The sequence below is a fragment of the Poecilia latipinna genome, unplaced genomic scaffold (genome assembly GCF_001443285.1).
Source record: "Poecilia latipinna isolate Pla-1442-1.1 unplaced genomic scaffold, P_latipinna-1.0 Scaffold55, whole genome shotgun sequence".
Lineage (NCBI taxonomy): Eukaryota > Metazoa > Chordata > Actinopteri > Cyprinodontiformes > Poeciliidae > Poecilia > Poecilia latipinna.
The window spans coordinates 1-23,925 of record NW_015112671.1 but is presented as its reverse complement, the minus strand read 5'-3'; the positions used below and the strand labels follow the sequence as shown (position 1 = coordinate 23,925).

At 37.0% G+C, this 23,925-nt stretch overlaps 1 protein-coding gene and 1 long non-coding RNA gene across 3 annotated transcripts; one reads left to right on the top strand and one right to left on the bottom strand.

The window, feature by feature from the left end:
• The first annotated feature begins 941 nt into the window (after window positions 1–941).
• Window positions 942–19,134, top strand: LOC106960724 (formin-like). 2 transcript variants are annotated; one of them, XM_015053978.1, is made up of 14 exons: window positions 942–1,484; window positions 2,712–3,996; window positions 6,407–6,555; window positions 11,026–11,134; window positions 12,643–12,704; window positions 13,662–14,290; window positions 15,335–15,473; window positions 15,847–15,934; window positions 16,926–16,987; window positions 17,066–17,154; window positions 17,688–17,817; window positions 17,897–18,043; window positions 18,633–18,692; window positions 18,942–19,134. In XM_015053978.1, exons 2-14 carry the CDS (start codon window positions 2,742–2,744, stop codon window positions 19,074–19,076), a joined length of 3,054 nt encoding a protein of 1,017 aa, XP_014909464.1. In that variant the 5' UTR covers window positions 942–1,484; window positions 2,712–2,741; the 3' UTR covers window positions 19,077–19,134. The 2 variants fall into 2 exon arrangements, with proteins under 2 accessions (XP_014909464.1, XP_014909471.1); XM_015053985.1 differs by lacking the exons at window positions 942–1,484; window positions 2,712–3,996; window positions 6,407–6,555 and adding an exon at window positions 8,795–10,855 and having other exon boundaries at window positions 18,942–19,133.
• Window positions 10,439–11,841, bottom strand: LOC106960755 (uncharacterized). The gene is made up of 4 exons (XR_001427636.1): window positions 11,696–11,841; window positions 11,024–11,115; window positions 10,617–10,747; window positions 10,439–10,526 (listed from the first exon to the last, which is right to left on the bottom strand). It is a non-coding gene; the product is annotated as an uncharacterized LOC106960755 (long non-coding RNA).
• Window positions 19,135–23,925: the final 4,791 nt, after the last annotated feature.

The following is a 23,925-nucleotide window of genomic DNA, read 5'->3' as shown; positions in this document are numbered from 1 at the left end:
AGTCGCACATAAATTGTTATTTTGCTGCATTAGAAACATCTGACTGTGGCCACTTTCCTTGGATTTGGATTTATTTTAACCCTACAGACATTCCTGTTGTGGACACATGTAGAAAAAGACAAAACAAAATATATAAATTTCTTGACCATACATAATACATAGTATTTTGTATCATCATAATAATACATAATATTAACTAAAACATGAAAATATAGTAATTATCGTCCTGTAGGCGCCAGTCATCAGTCAGGTGACTGGAAAAGGAAACGGCCTTCAAATCATGTTTCTGTCTATACGTCACTGCCACCTAGCGGCCGCGCGGCGCATTTCAGGTGAAAATAAACATCTTATGATCCATGGACTGTTGAGTGTTTTCATGAAAGTAGAATTAATCTGTGCTTTTATAGCTTCACAAAAAATGAAGCAAAAAGTTATGTTTATATTTTCAGTTCATATTTATCTAAAGTTACTTGTGTCCGAATTGATCCAAGTGATAGAAGATTTGTGAAAACATTAACATTTCTAAAGCGGTTTTTAGCATTTATTGGTAACACTTTATTTGAAAGGGGTGAAATAACACTGTCATGACACTGTCATAAACATGACATAACATCTGTGATGAACATGAATAAGCCTTCATGAATATTTATGACTGTTGTCATAAAGCGTCATTCGGTAAATTATGACACTTTTAATACAAAGTTGACATTATTCAAAATGTCTTTGTTATGACAACTTGACATTAACCAGGAAATCATTACTGTTTAAACTTTACCTTTAATAACATAAAGTTACCTGATTTTTAAAGTGCAATCAGTAATTCTTTTATAACAAATTTATATCAGTAATGATTTCTTGGTTAATGTCAAAAGTGTTACCGCATTTCTTTTCATCTAAATCCTCCATTTTCTCCTCTTGCAGCCTCTGACGTTTTGGTTGTTGCATTAGGACACATGAACAGTTGTTTGTTTGGTTTAAATGACAGCGATCGCGCTGAGGCAGCTGGTCTGTGGTCAGATTAGCTTTCCGTGCAGCACAGCATGGTGCACAGCTGACCTTAATAGAGCCAATGGTCAGTGAACTTCAGCCAAACAGATGTGACTTACAGCCAAAACGTTAGCCGACATTCTTTTCTCAAAGTTTGCTCCTAAAAAAAGAATATTTCTGTAAGATTAATTTTATGGCTTCTGGTGGAATAGACATTGACCGACTTATTACTAAGGCACTGATTCAAGTCCAAAAGATTACACTAATTAGAGCAAATCCCCTCCGTCTGTTTCTTTTCTCCCCTTTGGGGAGATTAGCTTCTAGTGAGCTTTGGGAGACGAACCAATGGGAGATGTTTGAGTTTACATCCTGAGTTGGTGATTGGCCGAAAGCTTCCCAACAGAAGGTGGGCACACGTCCTCGGTCACCTGAGCATCACAGCAGGTACAACAAAGGAGTGACCTGCTTCTGCAAGTAGGGATGCTATTTGGCTGAAGGTAAGTCCAAAGGTTATTATTTAAATAATTTTGTAAATGAGTTATGGAGAAGCTTCTTTGTAAACTGGTGATTCAGGGTAACTACACTGGTATTGTGCAGTTTGATTTAATAAGAACCTGGACAACCAAGACTGGGAGCCTTGCAACTTTTTACTCTTGCATTGCAAAAACAAAATCTTACCAGATATCTTTGGTTTGGTCTAGTTTCTAGTGCAAATATCTTGGAATAAGACAAACTAACTGAAAATAAACTGTTCAGCAAGATGTACACACTTGTTTAAAGTCAATAATTCCTTATTATTGATGAAAAAATACTAGTTCTATCGGCAGATAAATTAACTTAAAACATGAGGAAAATGTCTTGTAAGAGCATTAATCTGCAGATGCACTAGTTCATCAATATAAAGAACTCATTTAATTAAGACAAACTGGCTACAAGGTTACTTTTAAGGTAGTTTTGTTTTTTTATTTCAAGTGAACTACACGTTCACATTGCAACCTGAAGTGACCCAATTCCGAGTTTTTGTTTAATCTGATTTGTTCTTGTTTTCTTTTTGGTTGTTCACATTCCACATCTCTTGTGTGATGTGAACACAAGTGACGTGTGTTCACATCACACACTGAATTGCAATTCAGTGTAAATTGCAATCGAACTGAAAGTGACCCGCATGCGCAGTAGAGGGCGCAATAACGTCACACATAGAGAGTGTTTTTCCAACCGCCATAAAGAAGAAGAAGCAGTGCTCAGTGTTTGCAGAAGTAAACACGAAAGCTAACGGTGGAGCATAGCGTACAATTTTAAAGTTGTTATCCAACGAAGTCAGCATATTAACAACCTAATCCTCACTATCGTCCGCCATGGTTGTTTTCTTCCCGTTTCCGCGTATCAGGACGCAGAATAGTGACGTTTGCCGAGTATCGATGACTTTCAGGTCGGATGAATGCGACAAGATCAGATAGTATGGGATATCCAAGTGTCTTGGGTCACATTCAAAATAAATCTTCTGTTGTTCAGACTGTCATGAACAGATCAGATCCAGGTCACATTAAAACAAAATAAATCTGAATTGGGTCACTTCAGGCTGCAGTGTGAACGCAGCCTAAGATATTTGCACTTGAAACTAGACCAAAAATATTTGGTAAGATTTTGCTTTTTTTTTGCAGTAAAAAGAAACTAAATTGACAGCTAAAAAAGTGCAAAAACATAAGTCTTATTTCTTATTTCAGGTCTAACAATCGTCACCTACAAACACCAGCATGGAGAGCACATATTCTTCCTTAAGCTTTTACAAACTTCTAAAAGAGAAGATCTGTCAGAGTTCATCTACAGTCTCTGATGCTCATTCATGCACCCAACAAATGCCAACCTCTCAGCGTGAAGAGGAGGGTTCAGCTGAACCAGTAAAGCACAATCAGGCAGATAAATTCAGCCTCGCAGACTTCAGAGAAACCCTAGATGCCTTAGATGAATCGTTGGAGGACTACGGGGTAAACTCCTGCCCCGAGTGCCAGGCCTTTATGAGGATGGGCAACCAACAAGCAACAAAACTGAAGCCAAATTACTACACAGAGAGCTGGGATGCCTTACAAATATCACATGGAATCCAAATTCCCTTTAAAAGAAGGCAGACAGCAGAAGAGGCGTCGACGTATAACTTCAGAGCGATGCCAGGCCAAGCAAGATGGAGAAAATGCCAAACAGTTGATCATGAAGCAACAGAAAGAAGACGAAGAGCAGCAGAAGGGGAAATGGAGCACATAAGGACTTCTTCCTCTGAGCTGATGAAGCCGGTTTGGAGAGTGAAGCTGCCAGCTGCTTCTCCTGGACGTTCCCAGAGATGGGAGGTCTTCTCTGCAAACCAGGCCGACTCTGACACCGAGCTTTCCGAATACGATAACGAGATGTTAAGTCCCAGCAGTAAAACTGCAGACCAGAAACACGAGAGAGAGGAAACTGAAGTTGTAGTCGCGGCAGAGAGAGTGATGGGAAAGATCAGGGAGGTGGAGGGGATTCTGCGCCGCGTCAGTCTTACCAGCTCAGACTGGATCAGAGAAACAAGCGAGGAGGAAGATGGCAGCAATTTGGCATCTTTAGACGCTTTGCAACAGGTTACAAGATGGCTGGAAGATCAGAACAGAGTATCTAAAGTTTTAGGAAAACCAGAAGATCCGACTGAGATGAATCCAACGTCACATTCTCATCACTTAACCTTTCCGGTAACGTCGCACAGTCTACCGGGAAGAGAGGGCGTCTCTCCAATCCCCTCTGCATCCAGCAGCTCAGGAACTTTGTCCCCCCTCCTGTCTTCTCCTCTCACATTAAGCCTGACCGACATGGCAGACTGGCAAGAATCTGAGAAGAAGAAAGTTTGGATCAAGTCAGAAAAACGCTCACTGGATGCTTTGGGTAGTTGCTGCAAAAGGGACGCCACAAACCCAGGAGGAGCGAAAAATGATGAGAAGCTAGTGTGGTCAACTCTGCAGCTGAAGGAAGATTATCTGCTATCTTCTGGTAAAAATGCCTCCAATACTTTACAAATGAACAGCTCCATGAAAAATTTACCTTTAAGATTAATTAATATTAATTTAAAACGTTAATCTATGGTTTGACCAACATTGTACAAAACTTTACATTTACTTCATTAAATATATCAAAATATAACATTTTTAATTAAAATTTTAAACACAAAAAAGTTAGGTTTAATGTTGCTTTGCAATTTTAGAAGTCAAAAGCTTTCAACTCATGTTTAGCATAATTATGCATCTTATTTTTAAATGTTGCACATATCCGCTTGTGCCAGAATGTGTTAAAAGAACCCATGAACAAATTGTTAAAATATTCACAAATTAGTTGTTTCTGCATTTGATAAGTTCTCTTAAATATTTATTGATAATCAATCTAGAATATCACTTTTTTATTTGTTGCAATCAAAATCGCAGATTTACGGGAGCTAATTTAGAAAGAAAAAGAGTTAAATTAATGAAGTAAATGTAAAGTTTTGTACATTGTTGGTCAAATCATAGATTAACGTTTTAAATTAAATTCAAGTAAGATGATGAAACAGTGTAGCAGAAGAAACAGTGCCACCTGCAGGTGGGAGTTAGCATACACAATGCTAACTCGGTTAAATTAGAATAATTTAACCGAGTTAAATTATAGGTTAGTTTCACTGCTCGGTTAAACCAACCTATGCTAACATAAGCTAACTCGGTTAACTAACCGAGTTAGCATACGGTTAGCATCACTTAACGAGTTAGCATCGTTAAGTGATGCTAACTCGGTTAGCTTAACCGAAGCTAACTTTATGACATTTTATGTGGGAAAATTAGCAATAAACTCACAATTATGAATTAGTGCGAAAAATGCGCGGATCTGTTGATTTTTGGTGAATTTCCACGAAAAATTGGATGAACTGATTGATGTAAATTGCCAGTATATAGTTTTAAAACTGCTTAGATCTGATAGATAAAATAATATTTGCGCACAAGGACTCTTCACTGTTCCTCTTAAGTGTGCAGACGTTTACGTAAAAAACTACGGTGGGCAGGATTTTTGACCTAAATGAAACGAGAATGAAGTCTTTATTTTTCAGTCACATTGTAATGATTCCCACATTACTCATCCTGAATAGAGTACAGTAAAGAAGCATAGAGGGAACCAAATATTTAAAAAGTCTTCCCTGGTGGTACAGCGCGGAGGGAACAACGTGACTGACTTTTAATGGTTGATCAGTTGAGTGAACATCAGAGGAAAGAGCAGCACCATGCTGAGCCCTGACTGTCAGATTTACACATCGATTTAAAACACGCTGCCTTTAAAGCTCAGACTGAAGCCTGGCTATCTGCTGCAGTCTCCTCTGGGTCGCTGAATGCTCTTACCGGGGATGTGTAGCAGTCTGAGAATAATCACCCCTTACTGTTTGACATCCCTATTAAAGTGCGTGTTGAATTACCTCTTAAATCGTGATATGAAAACTCGTGTAGGTTTGGATTTGACCTGGATCAGGCAAAAAGAAAGTTGTTTTATGCCTCAGGAGTGATTGAACGTTTTGGCTTAGGTTTTATTTTGGGGATAAATGGGTTCGAGCATCACTTTGATGGTTCCGGGTAAAGTTAATTGCATGCTCACATGAGGTGAAGGACATCCGTAATGAAAATTCATCAGTGAGCTCTTATGTAGTGGAATAAATGTAACCTACTCCTAATCTTATTTCACTATAGTTACGATTTTTGCCCACAGTAACAGTACAGTTTAAAGAAAGAAACGTCTTTTTACTTATCGTAGCTGCGTTTCCATTACAAATGTGCGCAAATATTGTGCCAATGTTGAAAAAACACAATTTCACAATTGCGGTCTTTATATTAAATAAGAAACACAATTAAAAAACACGCGAATAACATTCTTAACGCAATAAATCATTAAAAAACATGCAGCGGCAATATACGCCTGCCATTTCCTGCCTTCTTCTTCGTGGCTTGCGCCAGAGGCGACATCCAGTTTTTGATAATTTAATTTAAAAAGTAATTTTATTGCAGTTTTGCGAAATAAACCCATTTCCACATGGCCATAAAGCACACCTCATCCTAGCACCAAAACTATATTTTTAAAACAAATTGGTTTCTTCTTTCATTAAGCAAATTTATTTTGAAAGTATCAAATTGTACAATTATATGGCAAATGGAAACACAGCTGGTTGCAATTTACAATCCTAAAATCAACATTGACTAACCTAAAATTTTGGGGTTTGGTAAAAACACAGAAAGCAAAGTACTATTCAACAAGAGTACCTCTATCAGAGTTTGGAGTTTCAAAATAATATTGTGCAATATTTGTGCCTTTTTTCCCTGAAAAATAAAATAGCTAATGAAAAATCTCTGAAATGATGACGTGTATAAGATGGATTACATGTTGTTGTCTGCAGATGAAGCCCTGCAGAGGCAGGAGGAGATCTGGCAGCAGGAAGTGGAGGAGTCCCTGTCCCGCTGCAGGTCTCTCTTTCATCCATCACGACCAAAACATGTCGACTTCCTGCGCATCACTGCTCCTGATGATGAACTCTCCCATCTGACGGTGAGTCAAATAAAACTTATCACTTCAAAAAAATAAATGTTCTGGTTCTCACAATGCTTTATTAGGAAGGAGAAAATATTTAAATAAGTTGCAAGTTCAAAATGTGGACATTTTGTACAAAAATTCTTAAATACCTTGAACCAAAATGCCGTCTAAATTCACCCTACATCTATTGAGCCAACAAACGAACCTCTTTGTTGCATTAGTCTCAGGATTTGATGAAAAATATTCCTTTACATTACATATTTGCACCACAAAATTCTCTAATTTTTCACTGTCTGATGAACTGGAAAACAAACATATGCAATTAGGAGCCCACTGCAGTGAACCCCGTTGAAAACATCCTGGTTTTTCCACCAAATGTTGATTCCTGAACTCTTCCTGAGCTAAAACATTAGTATTTTTGTTCCTAAATGAAGATTAACTTGTTTTCTTTGCAGTATTTGAAGTCTGGAAGCTCTGCATCTTTTTTGTTATTTTGACCATTTCTCATTTTCTGCAAATACAAAATCTTTGCTTGTAATTTCAGAGACATGTTGTCAGTAGTTCATAGAATAAAAGAACAATGTTCACTTTAATCAATCATTTAACTATAAAAAGTAAAATAAGAGAAACTGATCATTTTAAATGGTCTCAATTTTTTCCAGAGCTGTATCTGTATAAAAACATGTTTATATTTTCTGACATGAAGCTCCTGATGCACTAAAAATGTAGAAACATGAGCCGAATACATTTAGTAGGATTTGTACTGCACTGATTTATGATGTACTGTCAGAATGAAACAGAAAACTAAATAATAAATGTCTACAGTTCATATCATAGGATGCCGTTTGTGTTTGCTCATGACCTCATTTGACCCCCAGAGGAAAAACTGAGCAGATTCCTCAGTGAGCCGCAGGCCTGTTGCACAATGAGGATGGATCTCATTTACAGACCGAATGAATCCGACTTCTGCTTGTGAAGCAATCCCTTTTTAAGTTCCACAATAACAGATTTCGAAACAAGATGTTGGATTTAAATTATGAACATTACTTAAACAGCTTTCAAGGTTTCCCCCAGAAAACCTGGAAATCCCAGTGGCTGGGCTCTAAGGCAGTCATTCATCCAGAGACCTGTTGTTTTTTTGAGTTAATTTTTTTTTTAAGTTGACAGGAAATTTGAAAATATCACTTGTGTTACTGAAAGAACTGGAAGATTAATACCTTGACACCAACTATAAAGTCTTAAAAATGCAAACATTTTTTAAAAAATCTTAGATAAATAAGCGATGCTAAGCCTGGTGGGGGCACAAGTAAAGCCTGGTGGCCCGCCAGGCTTATAATACACTGGGGGAAACCCTGGCTTTCTTTATTTATCCAACTTTTTTTTATTTTTCTTATTACCACCAACTTTTAGAAGACAATATTTATATTTCAAAATTAAATTTAAAGAAATAACTAGAAAAAGTCATTACTTGAAGTTACTTTGTTGATGATAATGCCAATTTTAAAATTTTCAATAAAAATGTGTTGTATTACCTTTATATCTTCTTTTTAATCTGTTCATTTTCATGCAATTGTGGTAAATTAAACTGATTGTTGCAAAATAAAGAAAAAAGTTGTCATCTTATATTAACTACAGCACTAAAGTTTCATATAAAGTTTTTTTGCTGCAGCACATCACTACTTTTCTTATGCTGGATAAAATGGAGGATCATATTCATGCATTCTTTCATGAATTTACATAAACATCAAAGTTTAGCTCCATTAGATTAGAGATCTAAAGTGCAGCTCATTAAAGCTGCTCCCATGTAGAGAAACGTAAACATTGTAATAAAGTCCTGTTATCACTCCTCTGCCTCTAACCTGCTGGCAAACAAAGGTGGAGCCTGAAATGGAAGAGCAACTCAAACAAAAGCTAGATAAGAAAACAAGACGTTTACATTTGCATTTTGATGTTTTTATATTAATAAAACTGTTTATTAATGATTATTTCAGTGGAGTAGAAAGTGGGAATCTTTTGGCTCCTTGTGTAACATTTTGGCACTTTAAAAACATTTTTCCCTCCTATCACTTAATTGATTTCTGAGAATTTAAAAATAAATCTCCAATTATTTTTGTAATTATTTGGGAATTGTTTTCATATTAAGGCAATTCATTTTTTAGATTTATTTAAAAATGCATTTGTTTTAATTTTGTTTCATTTGTAACCATTTTATATATATTTTTAATCAGAATAACTTGAGTGTAATACAAGATCATTTAAGAAATTTATTTATATATTGTATATTTTACACTATGTATCTGGTTACTGTTTAAGATGTTTTTTGTTTTGTTTGGCATTTTAAATCACAATAATTATGATTATTTGCAGCTTTATTTGAATTATTTTTCTACTTTTCTTGACTTTTTTGTGCAAAACCTCATTAAATGTTAGCATTTCTTTAATATTCAAGTGAAGTGAAAGTTAGATATTCAGTTTGGTTCAGAATGCAAGATGTAATTAATTAATTTTAAAACTTTTCATTGGACCACTGCACAGCCAGCCAGCTCCAGTTGGCATTGCATTTACCTACCAAATGTTTAACAAGGGATCCCTGGCCGTCTTGTTTGCCCTCCCTCTGCTGTGGGTGTGGCGCTGCTCCATCTGCTCTGCGTGACTCCCTTTAGGATGTCAGGGTGTCGTAAGAGACGGGCTCAGCTGGAGACGCCATCTGTCTGCGCTCCGGTCTGCAGGACGGCGACCAGGAGGTAAACAACCAGCAATGAGGAGGAAACCGGCCAGGGATCAGAGGCTGAAACCGGGACTCGGATGGGATTTTAACGGCATGTGGCAGAGCTGAGTCACTCCAACCAGCAGCGCCATGGAAAAGGAGTTGGGAAATTTTCCATTCCTTCTGTGGATTTCTGCGGCTCATCTGAATCACTGAGAGCTGCTCCCACTTGTAGGAGCAACTTGTGGAAAGGATTCATTGGTTCACTTTCGCCAAACTGGAGGAAAAGACTGAAACAGGAAAGTGAAGTTTCCTTGCTAACGATCCTTTAAAGTTGCTGGAAACAATGAAATAATTTAACAAATGACTAAAAATCCTCTCTGAAATCTCAGATTGAATCAAATGGAAAAGCCAAGAACTTTAAGTAGCCCAATGGAGGCAGAAAATGAAGACATGCTGACAAACGTTAACGGCAAAATAAAGTCTGAAGACGCTTCTAACCCGTTTAATGGCTCTGGATGCTATTTCACAAAATCTCTGCAAAGCGATGCGTCTTTTACAGAAAACCAAACAAGCAAACAGTGCAGCCTAGAGGAACTGAAAGCTTGGGTTGAAATCTCTGAAATTGCTTCAGATACAGAGAGTTGGACGCCGAATAACCATCAGATTAACTCAGCAGTTGAAGACAAAGTTAATAGCTGCAAGGAAGTTGATCTGTTACTGGACAAATTCGGAATAAATGAAGCTACTTCCCCAAAATGTCCCCAAAACGATAAGCAGGATGACGTAAAAGAGACTGAAAATAATGGTGTACATTTTCAGGAAGACTGTTTCCCACTCGTGCATTCTGCGGTGGAAACCAAACATCCTGTGATAATTGTGAAGCGTTTGACTTGCGCTGTTGAAGGACAGGAACAAGAGTTGGAGGATACTGAAGGTAAAGAGAAGAGGAAATATTCGGAATATGAAGAAGATGCATCTGCACGTCTCCTTTCCAGCCCAAATGACGTTCCACTTTATATTAATAAACAAACTGTTAATCCTCCGATTGGATCAACTCTGACTAGAGCTACTTTCTCTCCAGGATGCCCAACAGACAAAAAGGTCACGCTCCCGGCTCTGTTCAGCGGCCTGCGGGTCTTGAGGAAGGGAATCGGTGGGGCTGAGAACGGCACATCCGCTCAAATCAAACAGAGTCCTCCGTTTGCAAAAAGTCCAGTTTCCACAGAAAAACAGAGCGACACAAAGACCCAGAACGGATTTCTGGACCAGATAACTCCTGGGGATAAAGAAGATGAAGATTTGGTGACTGAACCACATCAAGATGAAATCAGAACCCAGTTGGATGGAAATGAAGAACGTCCAGAACCTGAAGTAGAAGAAGATACAAAACCAGTCGAGCCAACCAGACCTCTGTCGAGCGCGGAAGCTGCTTTTGATGCCTTCAAGGCCTTTTTCACACCAAAACCTCTGAAGAAAGACTCGACAGAGAGGATCGACCTGGACGCAGTGAGGAAAAAGATGAGAAACGATAAAGATGTGCTGAGAACAATTTTTGAGAGAACCTCCAAAAAAACACTAGAGAAGAACGATGCATGTGATGAAAAAGTAAGAAAGCATCGTTTATGTTTCATGCAGAAACTCTTGGCAGAAACTCATGCAAAATCCTTTTAGAATGATAAATGCATGCTTAAAAACTTTGCATAGCTTCTGATTATGGCTACAGGAAGCAGAGACGGTATTTTAAGAGTCAAAATAACTCTGTGGTTAACTTACAGTCGGAGACGCCCACAGCAGGAGAAGGAGAGGAAAAAACTCCTGGTCGCCTGCAAGCCGTGTGGCCACCTTTCAAGGAAGAAAAGGTTGGCCTGAAGTATACAGAAGCAGGTACTGATCAATTTTTAACGGTGATGTTTTTGCCTATTTTAGGGTCCATTCAGTCCAGCCCTGTTTAATCCGTTTTAATCAGAACAGGTGTCAAACTCAAGGCCCGTGGGCCAAATCCAGCCCGCCGTAGCTTTTTATGTGGCCCTCTAGATTCTAGACTAAACACTTAATGTGTTTGAATATCATGTTATCAATTAAATCAATGCAGTTTTTATTTGTTTACTGCCAAATTATATCAATCCGTCCAGTTTCTTGAGAATTATCGTGGAAATTCCCTGCCTTTCTTTGCGTTAATACATAATAGGAAGTTTATTGCAGATTTTTCTCAAAAGTTGTCAAGAACTTTCTTACTTGTGCTAAACAGCTGCCTCAGCTTTAATTGATGTCAGATCATATTCCATGATCTATACAAAGTAAAAAGTCACATTTACCGTCATAAATAAGCTCAAATATCGCAAATATTTCCAGAATAGTACAAACACTTTGATTTTTATTGCAAATCAGGTAAGAAATAAGAGCACTGGAACAGTACGGTTTTGTGGATGTGACTCAATGACTCACAGTAATGGCGCCTACCGGAGCATCGCTAGCGTTAGCGGCTAAAATGCGATATCCAAACTAGTAATGTATACCAGTGGAGAAATTCTACATCCACTAAAATCAGACGCCGCTCCATTTTTGTTTGCATTTCATGGCCTTCTTCAGAGGTTTTGTGTCGATTCCTTCAGTAGTTCTTGCTGCAGCGCCCCCACAGGCGACGGGTAGGTGGGGCAGGTTTTTCAGTGTGAAACGAACCAAAGCAAATGAAAATCTAACAAATGTTGCAATTTTGGTTCCCAATCGAACCGAGTCTGCCGAATTATCAGGTAAAAATATGTTTGCTATTAAATCTTATTAGAGTAGGAGGCCTTGCAAAAAAGTCTTGGATTTTCACTTGTCACTGTTAAAATTTAATTTGTTGTATTTTATAGGCATAAAAAACTAAACGTTTAAATTTTCCTTCATTAAGCAAGATTTTCTCCAGTACATTATTGTTATAATGAATCAAAGATAATCTAAGGTGTTGAAAGAAGTATATTACTGCATCATTAGTTTAATATTTTTCATGACTTGAGGGAATTTATAAAATGTCTGAGCAGTGGTGAAACTGAGCTTCACTGTACACACCCACATCTCTGCAAACAGAAAGACGACAGTAAACACACTTTTTAATTTACCTTTCAGTAATTCTAGTCATCTGTTATCAGATGAATGTTTGCTTAAACTGTTTGCTCAAGATACAAGTGAGCGGCCATCTTTTTGCCTTTTCGCGAGAAAGTTGTCTTCTTGGATCTTTAGGCTTCTGCAGCAATCATCTGGTCACATATAGATGTTTGATTGTTATGGTTTTTCCCAATTATTTCGTTGGCTCCAGAGAAATGTTGACATTTTGAGAGGTCTTGTTTAGTTTTATTTCTGGGAAGCTAAAGCTGTATTTTGTTATTGCATGCTGTTCTATTTCCTGTTAGAGCATCAGGCCGCTCTCCTGCAGCTGAAAAGAGAATGCAAACAGGAGCAGGAGAAGCTACAGGTCAGTATTAGATTTCTACATTTTTAAGATTTTCTAAAAATTCTCAATTCTTAGTTTCAGATTGCACATAATTGCAACAAATAGAATCTCAAGACTCATTAGAAAATAAACATTTCCAATTTATAAAAGGTCCAAAGTCTATGACAGTTTTTAGGCTTTTGCAGATAGAGAAAAAGAAAAAGTACATTTCTGACAAAAAAAATTCTCAGAAATTTTCTACAAAACAAAAAAACAAGAAAATTTCTGACTTTGAAAAGTTGAAAAATTTCTACTTTTGAAACTCAGAAAAATGTCCACATTTTTTCTAGAATATTTCTGAGATTCCTGAGATACAATACATATTGTATTGTAGATCAATCAAAATTTTCAGATTTTTTTGGAAGATTTACTACATGTATTTGATCTACAATACAATATGTTGTAAAAATATGTTCAAATCAATAAAACCCTTTCTAATAGGACAGATTGGTTTAATGCCCAAAGGAATATTAAAAACAGCATAAAATCAATATGTCTATGAATGTTAAAACAGCATTAATGACTACATTTAAGCTTTTTTTTTTACTTTAGTATGTGGCTAGCACAGATAACAAATAAAAACTATTTGAAAATAAGTTGAGAACATAACATCCATGATAAAGTATTTTTTTGTTTTATTTTTTAGAAATACTTATTGCAGCTTTTTGCAACACAATTCTCCCTTCCGACAGCTTTTCTAATTTCTGCTATCATCGCTCTTATTCTCATTAAGACTTTTTCTCCAAAAAATTCAAAGAAAATTTCTTTAAAAAGATTTTTAAAATAATAATTAATTACATAGTAGTTTGGGACTCAGCTCAACAAAGTTTTTCATTCCACAACCGTCTTCAGTTTTCTGCTCTTGGTCCAAGAAAAAAAAAGTTTGATTGCCAAAGTGAGTGACCATGCTATTTTCTTCTTTTACGAACATTATATCAGGAGGATTATGAGCATCAGCTCTGCAAACTGAGGGACGAAAACAGAGACAATGTTGCTCGCCTGGAGTTGATGCTTGAGGAGCTACAAGCTAAAGTCTCACATGTTTGGAGCCAGCATCCAGAGGGGCTCAAAGATGTTGCCGTTTCCACAACCGACAGCTTGTTAGACAAATGCTTCCGCAATGTCAGCATCCAGACTGACCGAGAAAACCTCATCACGAGTCCTCAAGATGGTGACGTTACCATGACAACCTGCTTGAATCTTCGGCAGTCAATGGGAGCCTCCAAAAATCCAGACATGGTTTCCACAGGAGAAGTTTCGTCTTCTTCTGTGGTTTCAACGTTACCTCAGAGTCATCCCTCTAGTTCTCAGAAACAAGACAGTTTGTCTCCTCCTCCACCGCCGCCTCCTCCGCCTCCACCATCACCAGGTGTCGCTCACCCGCCACCTCCACCACCACCAGGTGTCGCTCACCCGCCACCTCCTCCACCACCAGGTGTCGCTCACCCGCCACCTCCTCCACCAGCAGGGGGCGTCATTGCAGAAAAACCTCCAAGGAAACCAGCAGTGGAACCTTCCCGAGCCATGAAGCCGCTTTACTGGACCAGAATCCAGATCCAAGAAGACAAGTAGGTTTGAGCACTTAAAACTAAATTGATTGGAAGTTTATTTTGAATATTCAATATTTATTTTTATCAGTTTATCAAATAAACTGATTTTAAGTTAATAATGATAAAAAATAAAATAAGACCCAAAAATAAAATTGTTCCAACTTTAACGTCAGAATTCTCACACTTCATAAATAAAGAATAGTTTCTCTTCCTTCAACGTCAACCACACTCAGGCTCTGAGCTACCTTATGAGTCACCAAGCAACATTCACTTAAAGTTATTCAAACAAACGCAAAATAAAACTCATAAAACCCGAAATTAGTAAGACATCACGGTCTTTCAATCAGCTAGACCCGCAAGACTTCCCAGGTGTAGGTTAGCATGGTGCTAATCTAAACCTCACCTGATAAAACTTTCAGCTATTAGCAGAAAGATGCACAGAAACCGAAACACAATGCTACCTGCTGATCAAATAAGAGGTAAATATCTTACAGAGTAGTTTTGGCTATTTTCACAGTTTACTGACCTGAAGAATATTAAAACAGGATTCAGTAATGACGGCCGAAGCGCTGCCCTTGGCGTCTGAAGCAAATAGGAAGTTCGTCCTAAAGCGAACCCGGAAGCAACGCCCGCCAAATATAGGTTCCGCTTCGCCACTATTGCTCCCATCTCAACCTCAGAAAAGCTTGCAGACAGATTAACAGGCCAAAATGCAAACAAAATATAATTAATTCATGTTTGGGGGAAAAAAACACAATAAATTATATGTAAACATATTTAAAAAATATAAAACAACCAAAATAAATGTGCACCACAAAATAGAATAGAATAAGCATCATTTCTAAGAGTTTACACAAAAAAGTTAAAGTGTTAAAAACAATATATTAAAACAGGATTAATAATAATGTAGCTTTGGCATGTTGCAGTTTTTCTCTAATAAATAACGACATTCAAGAATGTTTTCAGGTTGAGTCAAATAATATTCCAAAAGGCTAATACATGGGGCATATTGGAAACTAACTTCTTAAGTTAATATGACTGATTTACTTTTCCGTCCTTTAGTAACTACTCGCTGTGGAACATGTTAGAGGAACCACACATAAATGCCAATGAGTTTGAGGATCTCTTTGCTAAAACAACAACGATGGAGAAAAGGAAGCCGCTGTCTCAGGCCTATGAGAGGAAAGCCAAAGCCAAAAAGGTATGAAGCTTCCTTCAAACATAAAACACTCAGCTTCCAGAAACTTACTGAAAATATACTGTTTCTCCACTAGAGGGAGACAATACCAATACTTTTGGGAACCAATTTCTGAACGTTTCAGTTCTTACCAACAAAAGTTAGTTAAAATCCTCGTGGTTTTAGGTTTTAATAATTATAATTTGTTAACTGGAATAATTTTTCATTTAACATTGATTTTCACCAACACATAATTAAAACTAAATTCATGATTCAAAATAGCAAAATATGATACTGACAAGTAGAAGGAAACGCTGTAACATGATCTGTATTCGTTACTAACGCCTCATTGATGGTTTCTGATGGCCAGGTTGTCATGGTAACCGTTTGTTTTCAGATCATTAAGCTGCTGGACAGCAAACGCTCTCAGGCTGTGGGCATCCTCATATCCAGCCTCCATTTGGAAATGAAAGATATTCAGCAAGGTTGGTGGATTTTACTCATTTAAACACCAGTTTTATAAACTGGAATCATGTAGATTTGGAGGTTTGAAAGCCTTTATTTTTGTTAATTATGATGATTTTTCCTCTTTTAGATAAAGAAAACGTCACATTTAAAATTAGAATATTACATCAGAAGAATAAGAAAAACTATTTTTATTCTGCAACGTGGGCTTAAAAGTTATTTTCAAAAGATACCTTAAATCTGAAGGCATTGAATATGATGTAGATGTGAATTAATACTACAATTAAATACTGTTTGCATTATATGGAGATTATAGTAAAGATTATTCATATCGTTAGCAGGAATAGATTAAAAACAATTTTTGTTCAACCAAAAAGTTAGTTTTTTATTGGAAATAAGAGAGGCATCTCTGAGAATGTTAAAACGATGCTAAAGAAGTATAAATGTAGAAAAGATGAATACTCTACCTTTATTTACATTTTATTGAAAGCTGGTTTGTCAAAAGTATCCATACCCTTCTCAATAATAAATCTAAAAATCTCATAATTGTTGATGTTTAAATTGACATTTTGACAATTTATCTTTTAATTTTGCCAAAATGTTTTGATTTTTTTTTTCTGATCCGTAATATTAGCAGCTTGGAACAGTCCAGACAGATTAAAAAGATAAAATAAAATGCAACTTTAAATCTAAACAATCCTAAGGTATGAATAAATTTGGGCTTCATAGGAGTAGTTATGATTTTATCCACTGTGTTATTTATTTTCTGAATTAATTTAGCAAGTATTAACTACCAAATCTTTTCTATAGGAAATAAAAGCAAATATGCTTTAAATACGTATGAAAGAAAAAACAAAGGAAAAACAATATTGGAGAGTAGTAGGAGAAAATACGTGAAGTTTTCCCACCAAACTGTGTCAATAAGCTGACGGTAACAAATACTTTTAAAGGTTAATGTGGATTTCATGACCTGCTTATTGTGCATCTAAAATATATTTTTCATTCTTTCAGCTGTTCTGACTGTGGATCATTCTGTGGTGGACCTGGACGCCATCGAAGCCCTTTATGAAAATGTTTGTACTACACACAAAGCTTTCTGAATCTTAAGCAAATATTCAGAGTTTTGTTTTAAAATGTGATTTTGCTGATAGAGAGCTCAACCAGATGAGTTGGAGAAGATCAGGAAACACTACGAATCGTCTGAGGAAGATGATGTTAAACTGCTGGACAAACCTGAGCAGTCAGTTTTTATGTGCACTCGTTTTGTGGTCAAAATCAACTATGACATAATCCAAGAGCACATTTTCAGTTTGAAAGCAGGACTTCATGTCTTTGTTCTCAAAATTTTTAATACTTGTACTCAAAACGTCTGCTCTCTTTGAAATATTCACTGTGCTCTCTCAAACCTTTTTCCTCATCTCTGCTCGCTTGCACTTGGAACAGAAAAGTATTGTCGCCTGGCAACCTCTCAGCCAATAGAATCCAAGTGTTGTACTGGATGCATTTGTTTCCTTCTAGTGGGTGTGCCTGTGTGGCTACTACTGATTGTAGCAACCTGCAGCACAATCAATAGTGCTGCAGGTTACTATTGAGAGTGAATATTTGAGAGAGAGCAGAAGTTTTGAGTGTGGGCATTACAAGTTTTGAGAAGAAAGACATGAAGTCCTGCTTTCAGACTGAAACTCTGTGCTCTCGGATTATGGCAGAAAAACTTTCCCCATACTATGCTGACATGAAATGTATCAGAAGATAATTTCTATGAATGTTCTCCAGGTTCCTGTATGAACTGTCTCAGATTCCAGACTTTCCTGGGAGAGCTTGCTGCATGATCTTCCAGTCGACCTTCACCGATGGGATTTCCTCAATCAAACGCAAGCTGAGCTCCGTCTCATGTGTCTGCAAGGTGGGCATCAGAAAAAAGCCTTAACGGAGAACTTCAGTAAACATCAGCTCCCAGTCAAATGAGTGCATCTGGTTTACAGGTTCTGCTGGAGAGCAGCAGTGTCAGGGAGGTGATGGGACTGGTGCTGGCGCTGGGAAACCACATGAACGGAGGCAGCAGGATCAGAGGCCAGGCCGACGGATTTGGTCTGGAAATCCTCCCAAAACTGAAAGACGTCAAAAGCAGGGTGAGCGCCGATATCTGCAGATGAACAAGGACTCTTTTCCTGCATGCTTTTACTCATTTCACATGTTTTACAGTGAACAGTGCAGCAAAACGGTCTGGAAACTTCTAATGCTGGTGGTATTAGAAGACCTAAAAAAAACAACTTTTGAGGTCTTTTGAATATTATTATATATAAACCAACAATTTTAACTTTATTTGGAATCTCTTGAGAACAAAACATAATAGTTTGTTTTACGAAACTGTAAATCAATTCAGTTGTTACATATTTATTACATTTTTCAACAAAGCCTTCTGGATTCAATTATATTATATGTGTGCAATAAAAAAGATTACATGCATGGCTAATTATGTTTACAGAACAACAAACATAATTGCAGTATATCTATATAAACACAGAATATTTCATATTAAATCACAAACAATAAGGTAGACTGATTGACAATAGTCGGCTACAAAAAAGATATTTAGACATAATAGCTCAGATTACACTAAGATACTTGTATCTTTAAATTAGGTATGTCATCTGATAAAGAACAAATGTTCTATATTATATTTTATATTTCTGATGTGGCTCCAACATTTCCTCTCAGGACAACCGGATCAGCCTGGTGGACTACGTAGTATCGTTCTACCTTCACAACGTGGACAAGGTATTGGAAATTAAACTATTTTTCTAGTTATTTGTACAGGTTGCTTTAAATTAAGCATTTGTGTTTGTGTGTTTTCTATGGAAAATGGTCAAAAATGGCAAAACTAAATAAGTTTCAAGCTTTTTGAAATGACGATTGACAGAGACCAGGTGGAGACTTAAAAGTAACAATTTACTAAGCTAAATGCTATTTATTATTATTAACCGAGCAGGGACATTGAAAGCTAATGTTTTGTTTGTGTTCCCTCAGAACGCGGGAACAGAAAAGTCCATGTTTCCTCTCCCTGAGCCTCAGGACGTCTTCATGGCGGCTCAGGTCAAATTTGATGACCTCAGCCGAGATCTGAGGCAGCTTGAACAAGACCTGACAAGTACGTGGCGCTAACATGTAAAATGTAAAAATATGACTTTAATCCTGATATCTGAGGTTAAAACATGACAACAAACGCATCACAGCACATGTTCCTACACTGCAAAACATTTGAGCCGCATTTAGTTGTGTCTACTGTCTTCTACTCTTTACGGCAAATAAATTGATCAAGTTTTAGATTTTGAACCTAAATGTGTGAGTTTGTGAAGGATAAACTCACAGTAGTAAGTTGTGTTAACTTTTTATTAATTGTTTAATAAACTAGAGTTTTTAGGTTAGCACTTAAAAAACTGAAAGAAGAAAAAGACGAGTGGGAGTTATTTCCCAGAATGCTTAGCGGCAGGTTTTTGTATCCTGAGATGGAAGTGCGTCACATTGATCTGACTCTCATGTTTTATTTTAAATAAATGTTTATTTTAACGCAAAGCTTGAGGCTAATGTCCTGTTCACACTGAATGTTTTTGAGCATGGTTTAATAAAATTCATTATGAAATCAGAAATTTTGTTCATGCAATTTGAAACAAGAATTTAAATTATTCTAAAGTAAAATAAGTTGTTATTTTAACTTGATATTGTGAGTAAAATAATAGAGAAATGTGGCTCTTTAACTAGGTGAGGACAGTTTCTTTCTTGCATATTGTGAAATAATTATTTGATTTAAATTGCACCATTAAGTTAAAACTCACAATTCAAGATTAATGAACTTAAAAAACAAAGTTTAGACAACTTGTCTCTTGTTATTAAATCAACTTCATAAACTTACATTTCTGAGTTAAAACCAAAACAATTTTCTTGCTGACTTTAGTTGTATGTTCAAGGCAGCAGGTGGACTTTCATTTTCAACTTAAACCACCTTCAAATGTTTTACAGTGTGCCAACCAAACCTCTGCTCGGTCTGGTTTCCCACTGAGGATCTGTTTTTACTCTGGACTAAAAGTCTGCAAAGTTTGATGACAGAACAAAAGATTTCCTCTCCTCTTCCTTATCCCCCATGACGCCATCCTGCATGCCAGTCAGCCACTCTGAAGACAATGCTCGCGGTGCACGATTATGATTGACTGCTTTGTTGTGTCCCTGTGAGTTTCTGCGTTTCTGATATACTGGCCTGGCGCCTTCCAGATCCAGCTCCTAATCCCTCTGCCCATCAGATCTCCCATTGTTGTGCCTTTTGTGCCCATGTCGCCAGCGCAGGGAGACTGTTGCCTTCTGCTTATGTAATCTCCAGACCTTCAGTATCTGCAGCATCTCTGCAGAGAAGCATGCATCCTTAACCTGCTCCGTTGTTTCTCCTGGGCGCCCGTGTGGCCCTGAGATGTGCGCAGCAGATAGCTTTCTCTTCCTCTCAACACAGCTTTGTCTCAACCCAAACTACCAAAGGATCTAGATCTGCAGTGGCAGCTTCCTTTTGTTCAGTCTGTTTGAACTGCCCTCATGCCTGGTTACCAGCTACGCTTTTGTCTTTCTTCACTCTCCCTGTGCATGTTTGGAAACGGACGCTTTTGTTGTGGTTTAGTTTCTCTTAAATCATTCATCTTGACCCCATTTTCTGACGAAACACCCTTACGTCAAGACATATACCGGCTTGATAAACTGTTTGAATTTCAGGCTTTGAAAACAAAAACTTTAGATATTTTTAGAAATTACAAACTTTTTGTACTTCTAATGTAAAATATTTACTGTACAATTAAACTAAACTCAAGGCCAGGGGCTGAATCAGGCCCACCATTGCTTTAAATTTGCCCCATATACACCAGAGCCATAAAGATAACAGTTGTGAAATTAAATATTATTTTTTCAATCAAATAAAAGCAGTTTTTTTATCTATTTGCTGCCAAATTACAGCAACCAAATCCCTCCTCTTTTCATGGAAATTAATCCAAAATCAATCACTTTTTTTGCACTAATTACACATTTTCTGCAAAAATGTTCAAAAACATTGGGTTTAAATGACTAACTCCTACCTGTAGGTGGCAGTATGTCTTAGATCTACTACACTGCTTCCTTAGCCTTACTCGATGTCAAGTTATATTCCATGACCGATGTCAAAAGTCAAAGTTACCGTCTTGCATACGGGCAAGAATCATAAAATTTACTGTAAATATTTTGAAATTAGCACCAACAAATCTGCAATTTTAATTGCAAAAAAAAAAAAATCACAAAATCCTGGCTGAATGATCAATGTGGAAAAATGTTCAATATTATTTAATTTGAATAAGTATTTTTCAAACTCAGACAGTTATTTATTAATAATTTAAAAGTGTATTAATGGGTTTCATCAATACATTCTGGCTCTTGTGGCTAGAAATCAAAATGAGTTTTACATCCCTGATTTAGGGGGTAAAAAAACAACCGAAACTTTGCAGAAGCACCTTTTGATTTATTTCCACTGCCAGATTATTTCATGTGGAAGACATTTTTCCCATGTTGCAAATGAAATAATCTGCTAGTGGAACCAGTACTTTTCCATCTTTTACTTTTATTGAGTAAAACAAGCTCCTGTATCTGGCTGAAAAGTTACGTGAACTGCAAACAACCTGAAAGTGGCCCGCATGCGCAGTAGAGGGCGCAATAACACAAGAACGAGCTCAGTGTTTTTCCAACCGCCAAAAAAAGGAAGAAGAAGAAGAAGAAGAAGAAGAACTCAGTGAAGTAAACATAGATGCTAAAGGTGAAGCATAGCTTACGATTTTGAAGTTGTTGTCCGACCGGAACCAGTACAGTAACAACTTCATCCTCATTATTGTCCGCCATGGTTGTTGTTTTTCTTCCTGGTTTAGCGCATCAGGATGCAGAATAGTGACGTTTGTCGCGTATCAGTGACATTCAGGACCTGGCCGATAGGATTCAGGTCACATTTGAAAAGACTGGATACCTGTCCTGCATCACATTCGAAAAAATATCCGACAGGTGTTGTTCAAACTGTCATGAAACGATAAGATACGGGTCGCATTACGGCAAAAATGACAAATAAAAATTGGACTTGGGTCACTTCAGGCTGCAGTGTGAACGCAGCCTAGAATTTGGGGTTAAGTGTGTTGCCTGGCAACCCACAAGTTCCTTTGCTACTTTTCCCACAGAGTCACAGTTTGTGTAAATGCATCTCACATCAAACAACGCCCTTATTTTTATCATCCGTCTGTGTTTATGTGAAGTTTATGTGACCTCTTCAGTCTGACAGAAGAAAACTTTTTAGTCGGAACCAAAATTCAGACAAAAAGAAACGCGGAGATAGGCCGCCTTGACAGTTTACACAAATCCTAAATGAAAACACTATTCTCTTTTGTAACCTTATCTGGGAGATGCGGATCAAGCGCCAGGGCCGGGGAGCCCGGCTCCATTATGGCTGGCTCCGGAGACTGGCTCCGCTGATCCACAGATTGGACCCAGACGGCTCAGAAGCAGGGACAGAGTAATCAGAGCTGGGCAGTAACTAGTTACATTTACTCACTTACATCTACTTCTTTGAAAAAAATTTACTTTTAGGAGTATTTTTACTATGCTGAACTTTTTACTTTTACTTCTGTAATTTTATTATAAAGTATTTCTACTCTTACTTGTGTTTTCTTCCCACTGAATGAACATTTTAACCAAAAATTCACCAGACACAGACACCCGCCTGTAGTTTTTGTTAAAGTTTCATATTTTTTATTTAAAGAAACTGATTTGGAAACATTTTTCTTTTGCCTGATTTTGTTATTTTTGTTACTTATATGAATTATTGTCATTTTGGTCCTTAAAATACCAAAATTTCTACTTAACCTTAATATTTGGTGTAATTTTTAAATGTTAAATGATTGATAATGTAACTGATGAGTTACTCAGTAGTTGAGTAAACGTTTTACCAAATACTTTTTTACTCTTGAGTAATTCTTTCTTACTTGAGTCAAATTTCTAGATTTCAAAAACTTCCTAATTTAATCCAAAATATTAGCACTGAAAAGCTGATACTGGCAAATCATAGCAGAATACATAGTTTTACTTTATGACTATTTCTGTCTTGCTGTCATCCATTAAATTAGACTAAATATTTTCTGTTTTAGTTTATTTTTGATTACCAGAATTATACCTACTTGCAGAATAAACCATGTCATGAAAAACAATAACTCAGACATCATTTTAAAAGTATTTTTAGTGAAAAATACTTTACTATTTGGTAGTATATTGCTTTCTAAATAATATGATTTTGTGTTAAATGTTTTGACTATTGACAGTAACTCAAAAACATCAACTTTATCATTCTTAAGCTACAAATATGTTAAAATTTAATGTCAATCATTATCAGTTGTGTAGTCAGGCTTCCTGTTGCTTTTGGAATAATTTTATGGCTTCATTACAATGTTCAGATGGTTTAATGCAGCTATTTCATCTGTGATTTTTAATTTTGGTTTACTTTAATAGAAGCTTCTGCATTCTTGTGTCCAGTCTTGTTAAATCTGTCTTCCTTTTAGAAAATGGTGACAAGAGAAGCAAAACACGGCGTCTTTACTCACGTTGTACTCCAACCACCAGTGTTCATCTAGCCAGCCTTTGCTAAAACTTCTCTGTTGCACTCCCAATAAGCGGGACGGGTATTTTTGCAAGTGGTGGTGTCTATGGTTGGTCCATGTTGAGGACTTCCGCTTAGCTCCGCTAGCTGTCCGGTGCTAACACTGTTAGCATCTTCAGCAGCGGTGGAAGGATAGCTGCTGCACAGTTGGTCTCCTTCATCCAGATTAATGTTTATTTGTTGGTCGGAGTCTGGTAACGAAAAATCATCCTTCTGTGATTCCATTTGTGGAACTTTTTGTTAAACAAAAAAACGATCGATATTCAGGTAACGTATTCCGGAAGTGATAATGCGCATACACAAAGTTCAAATCCTGTT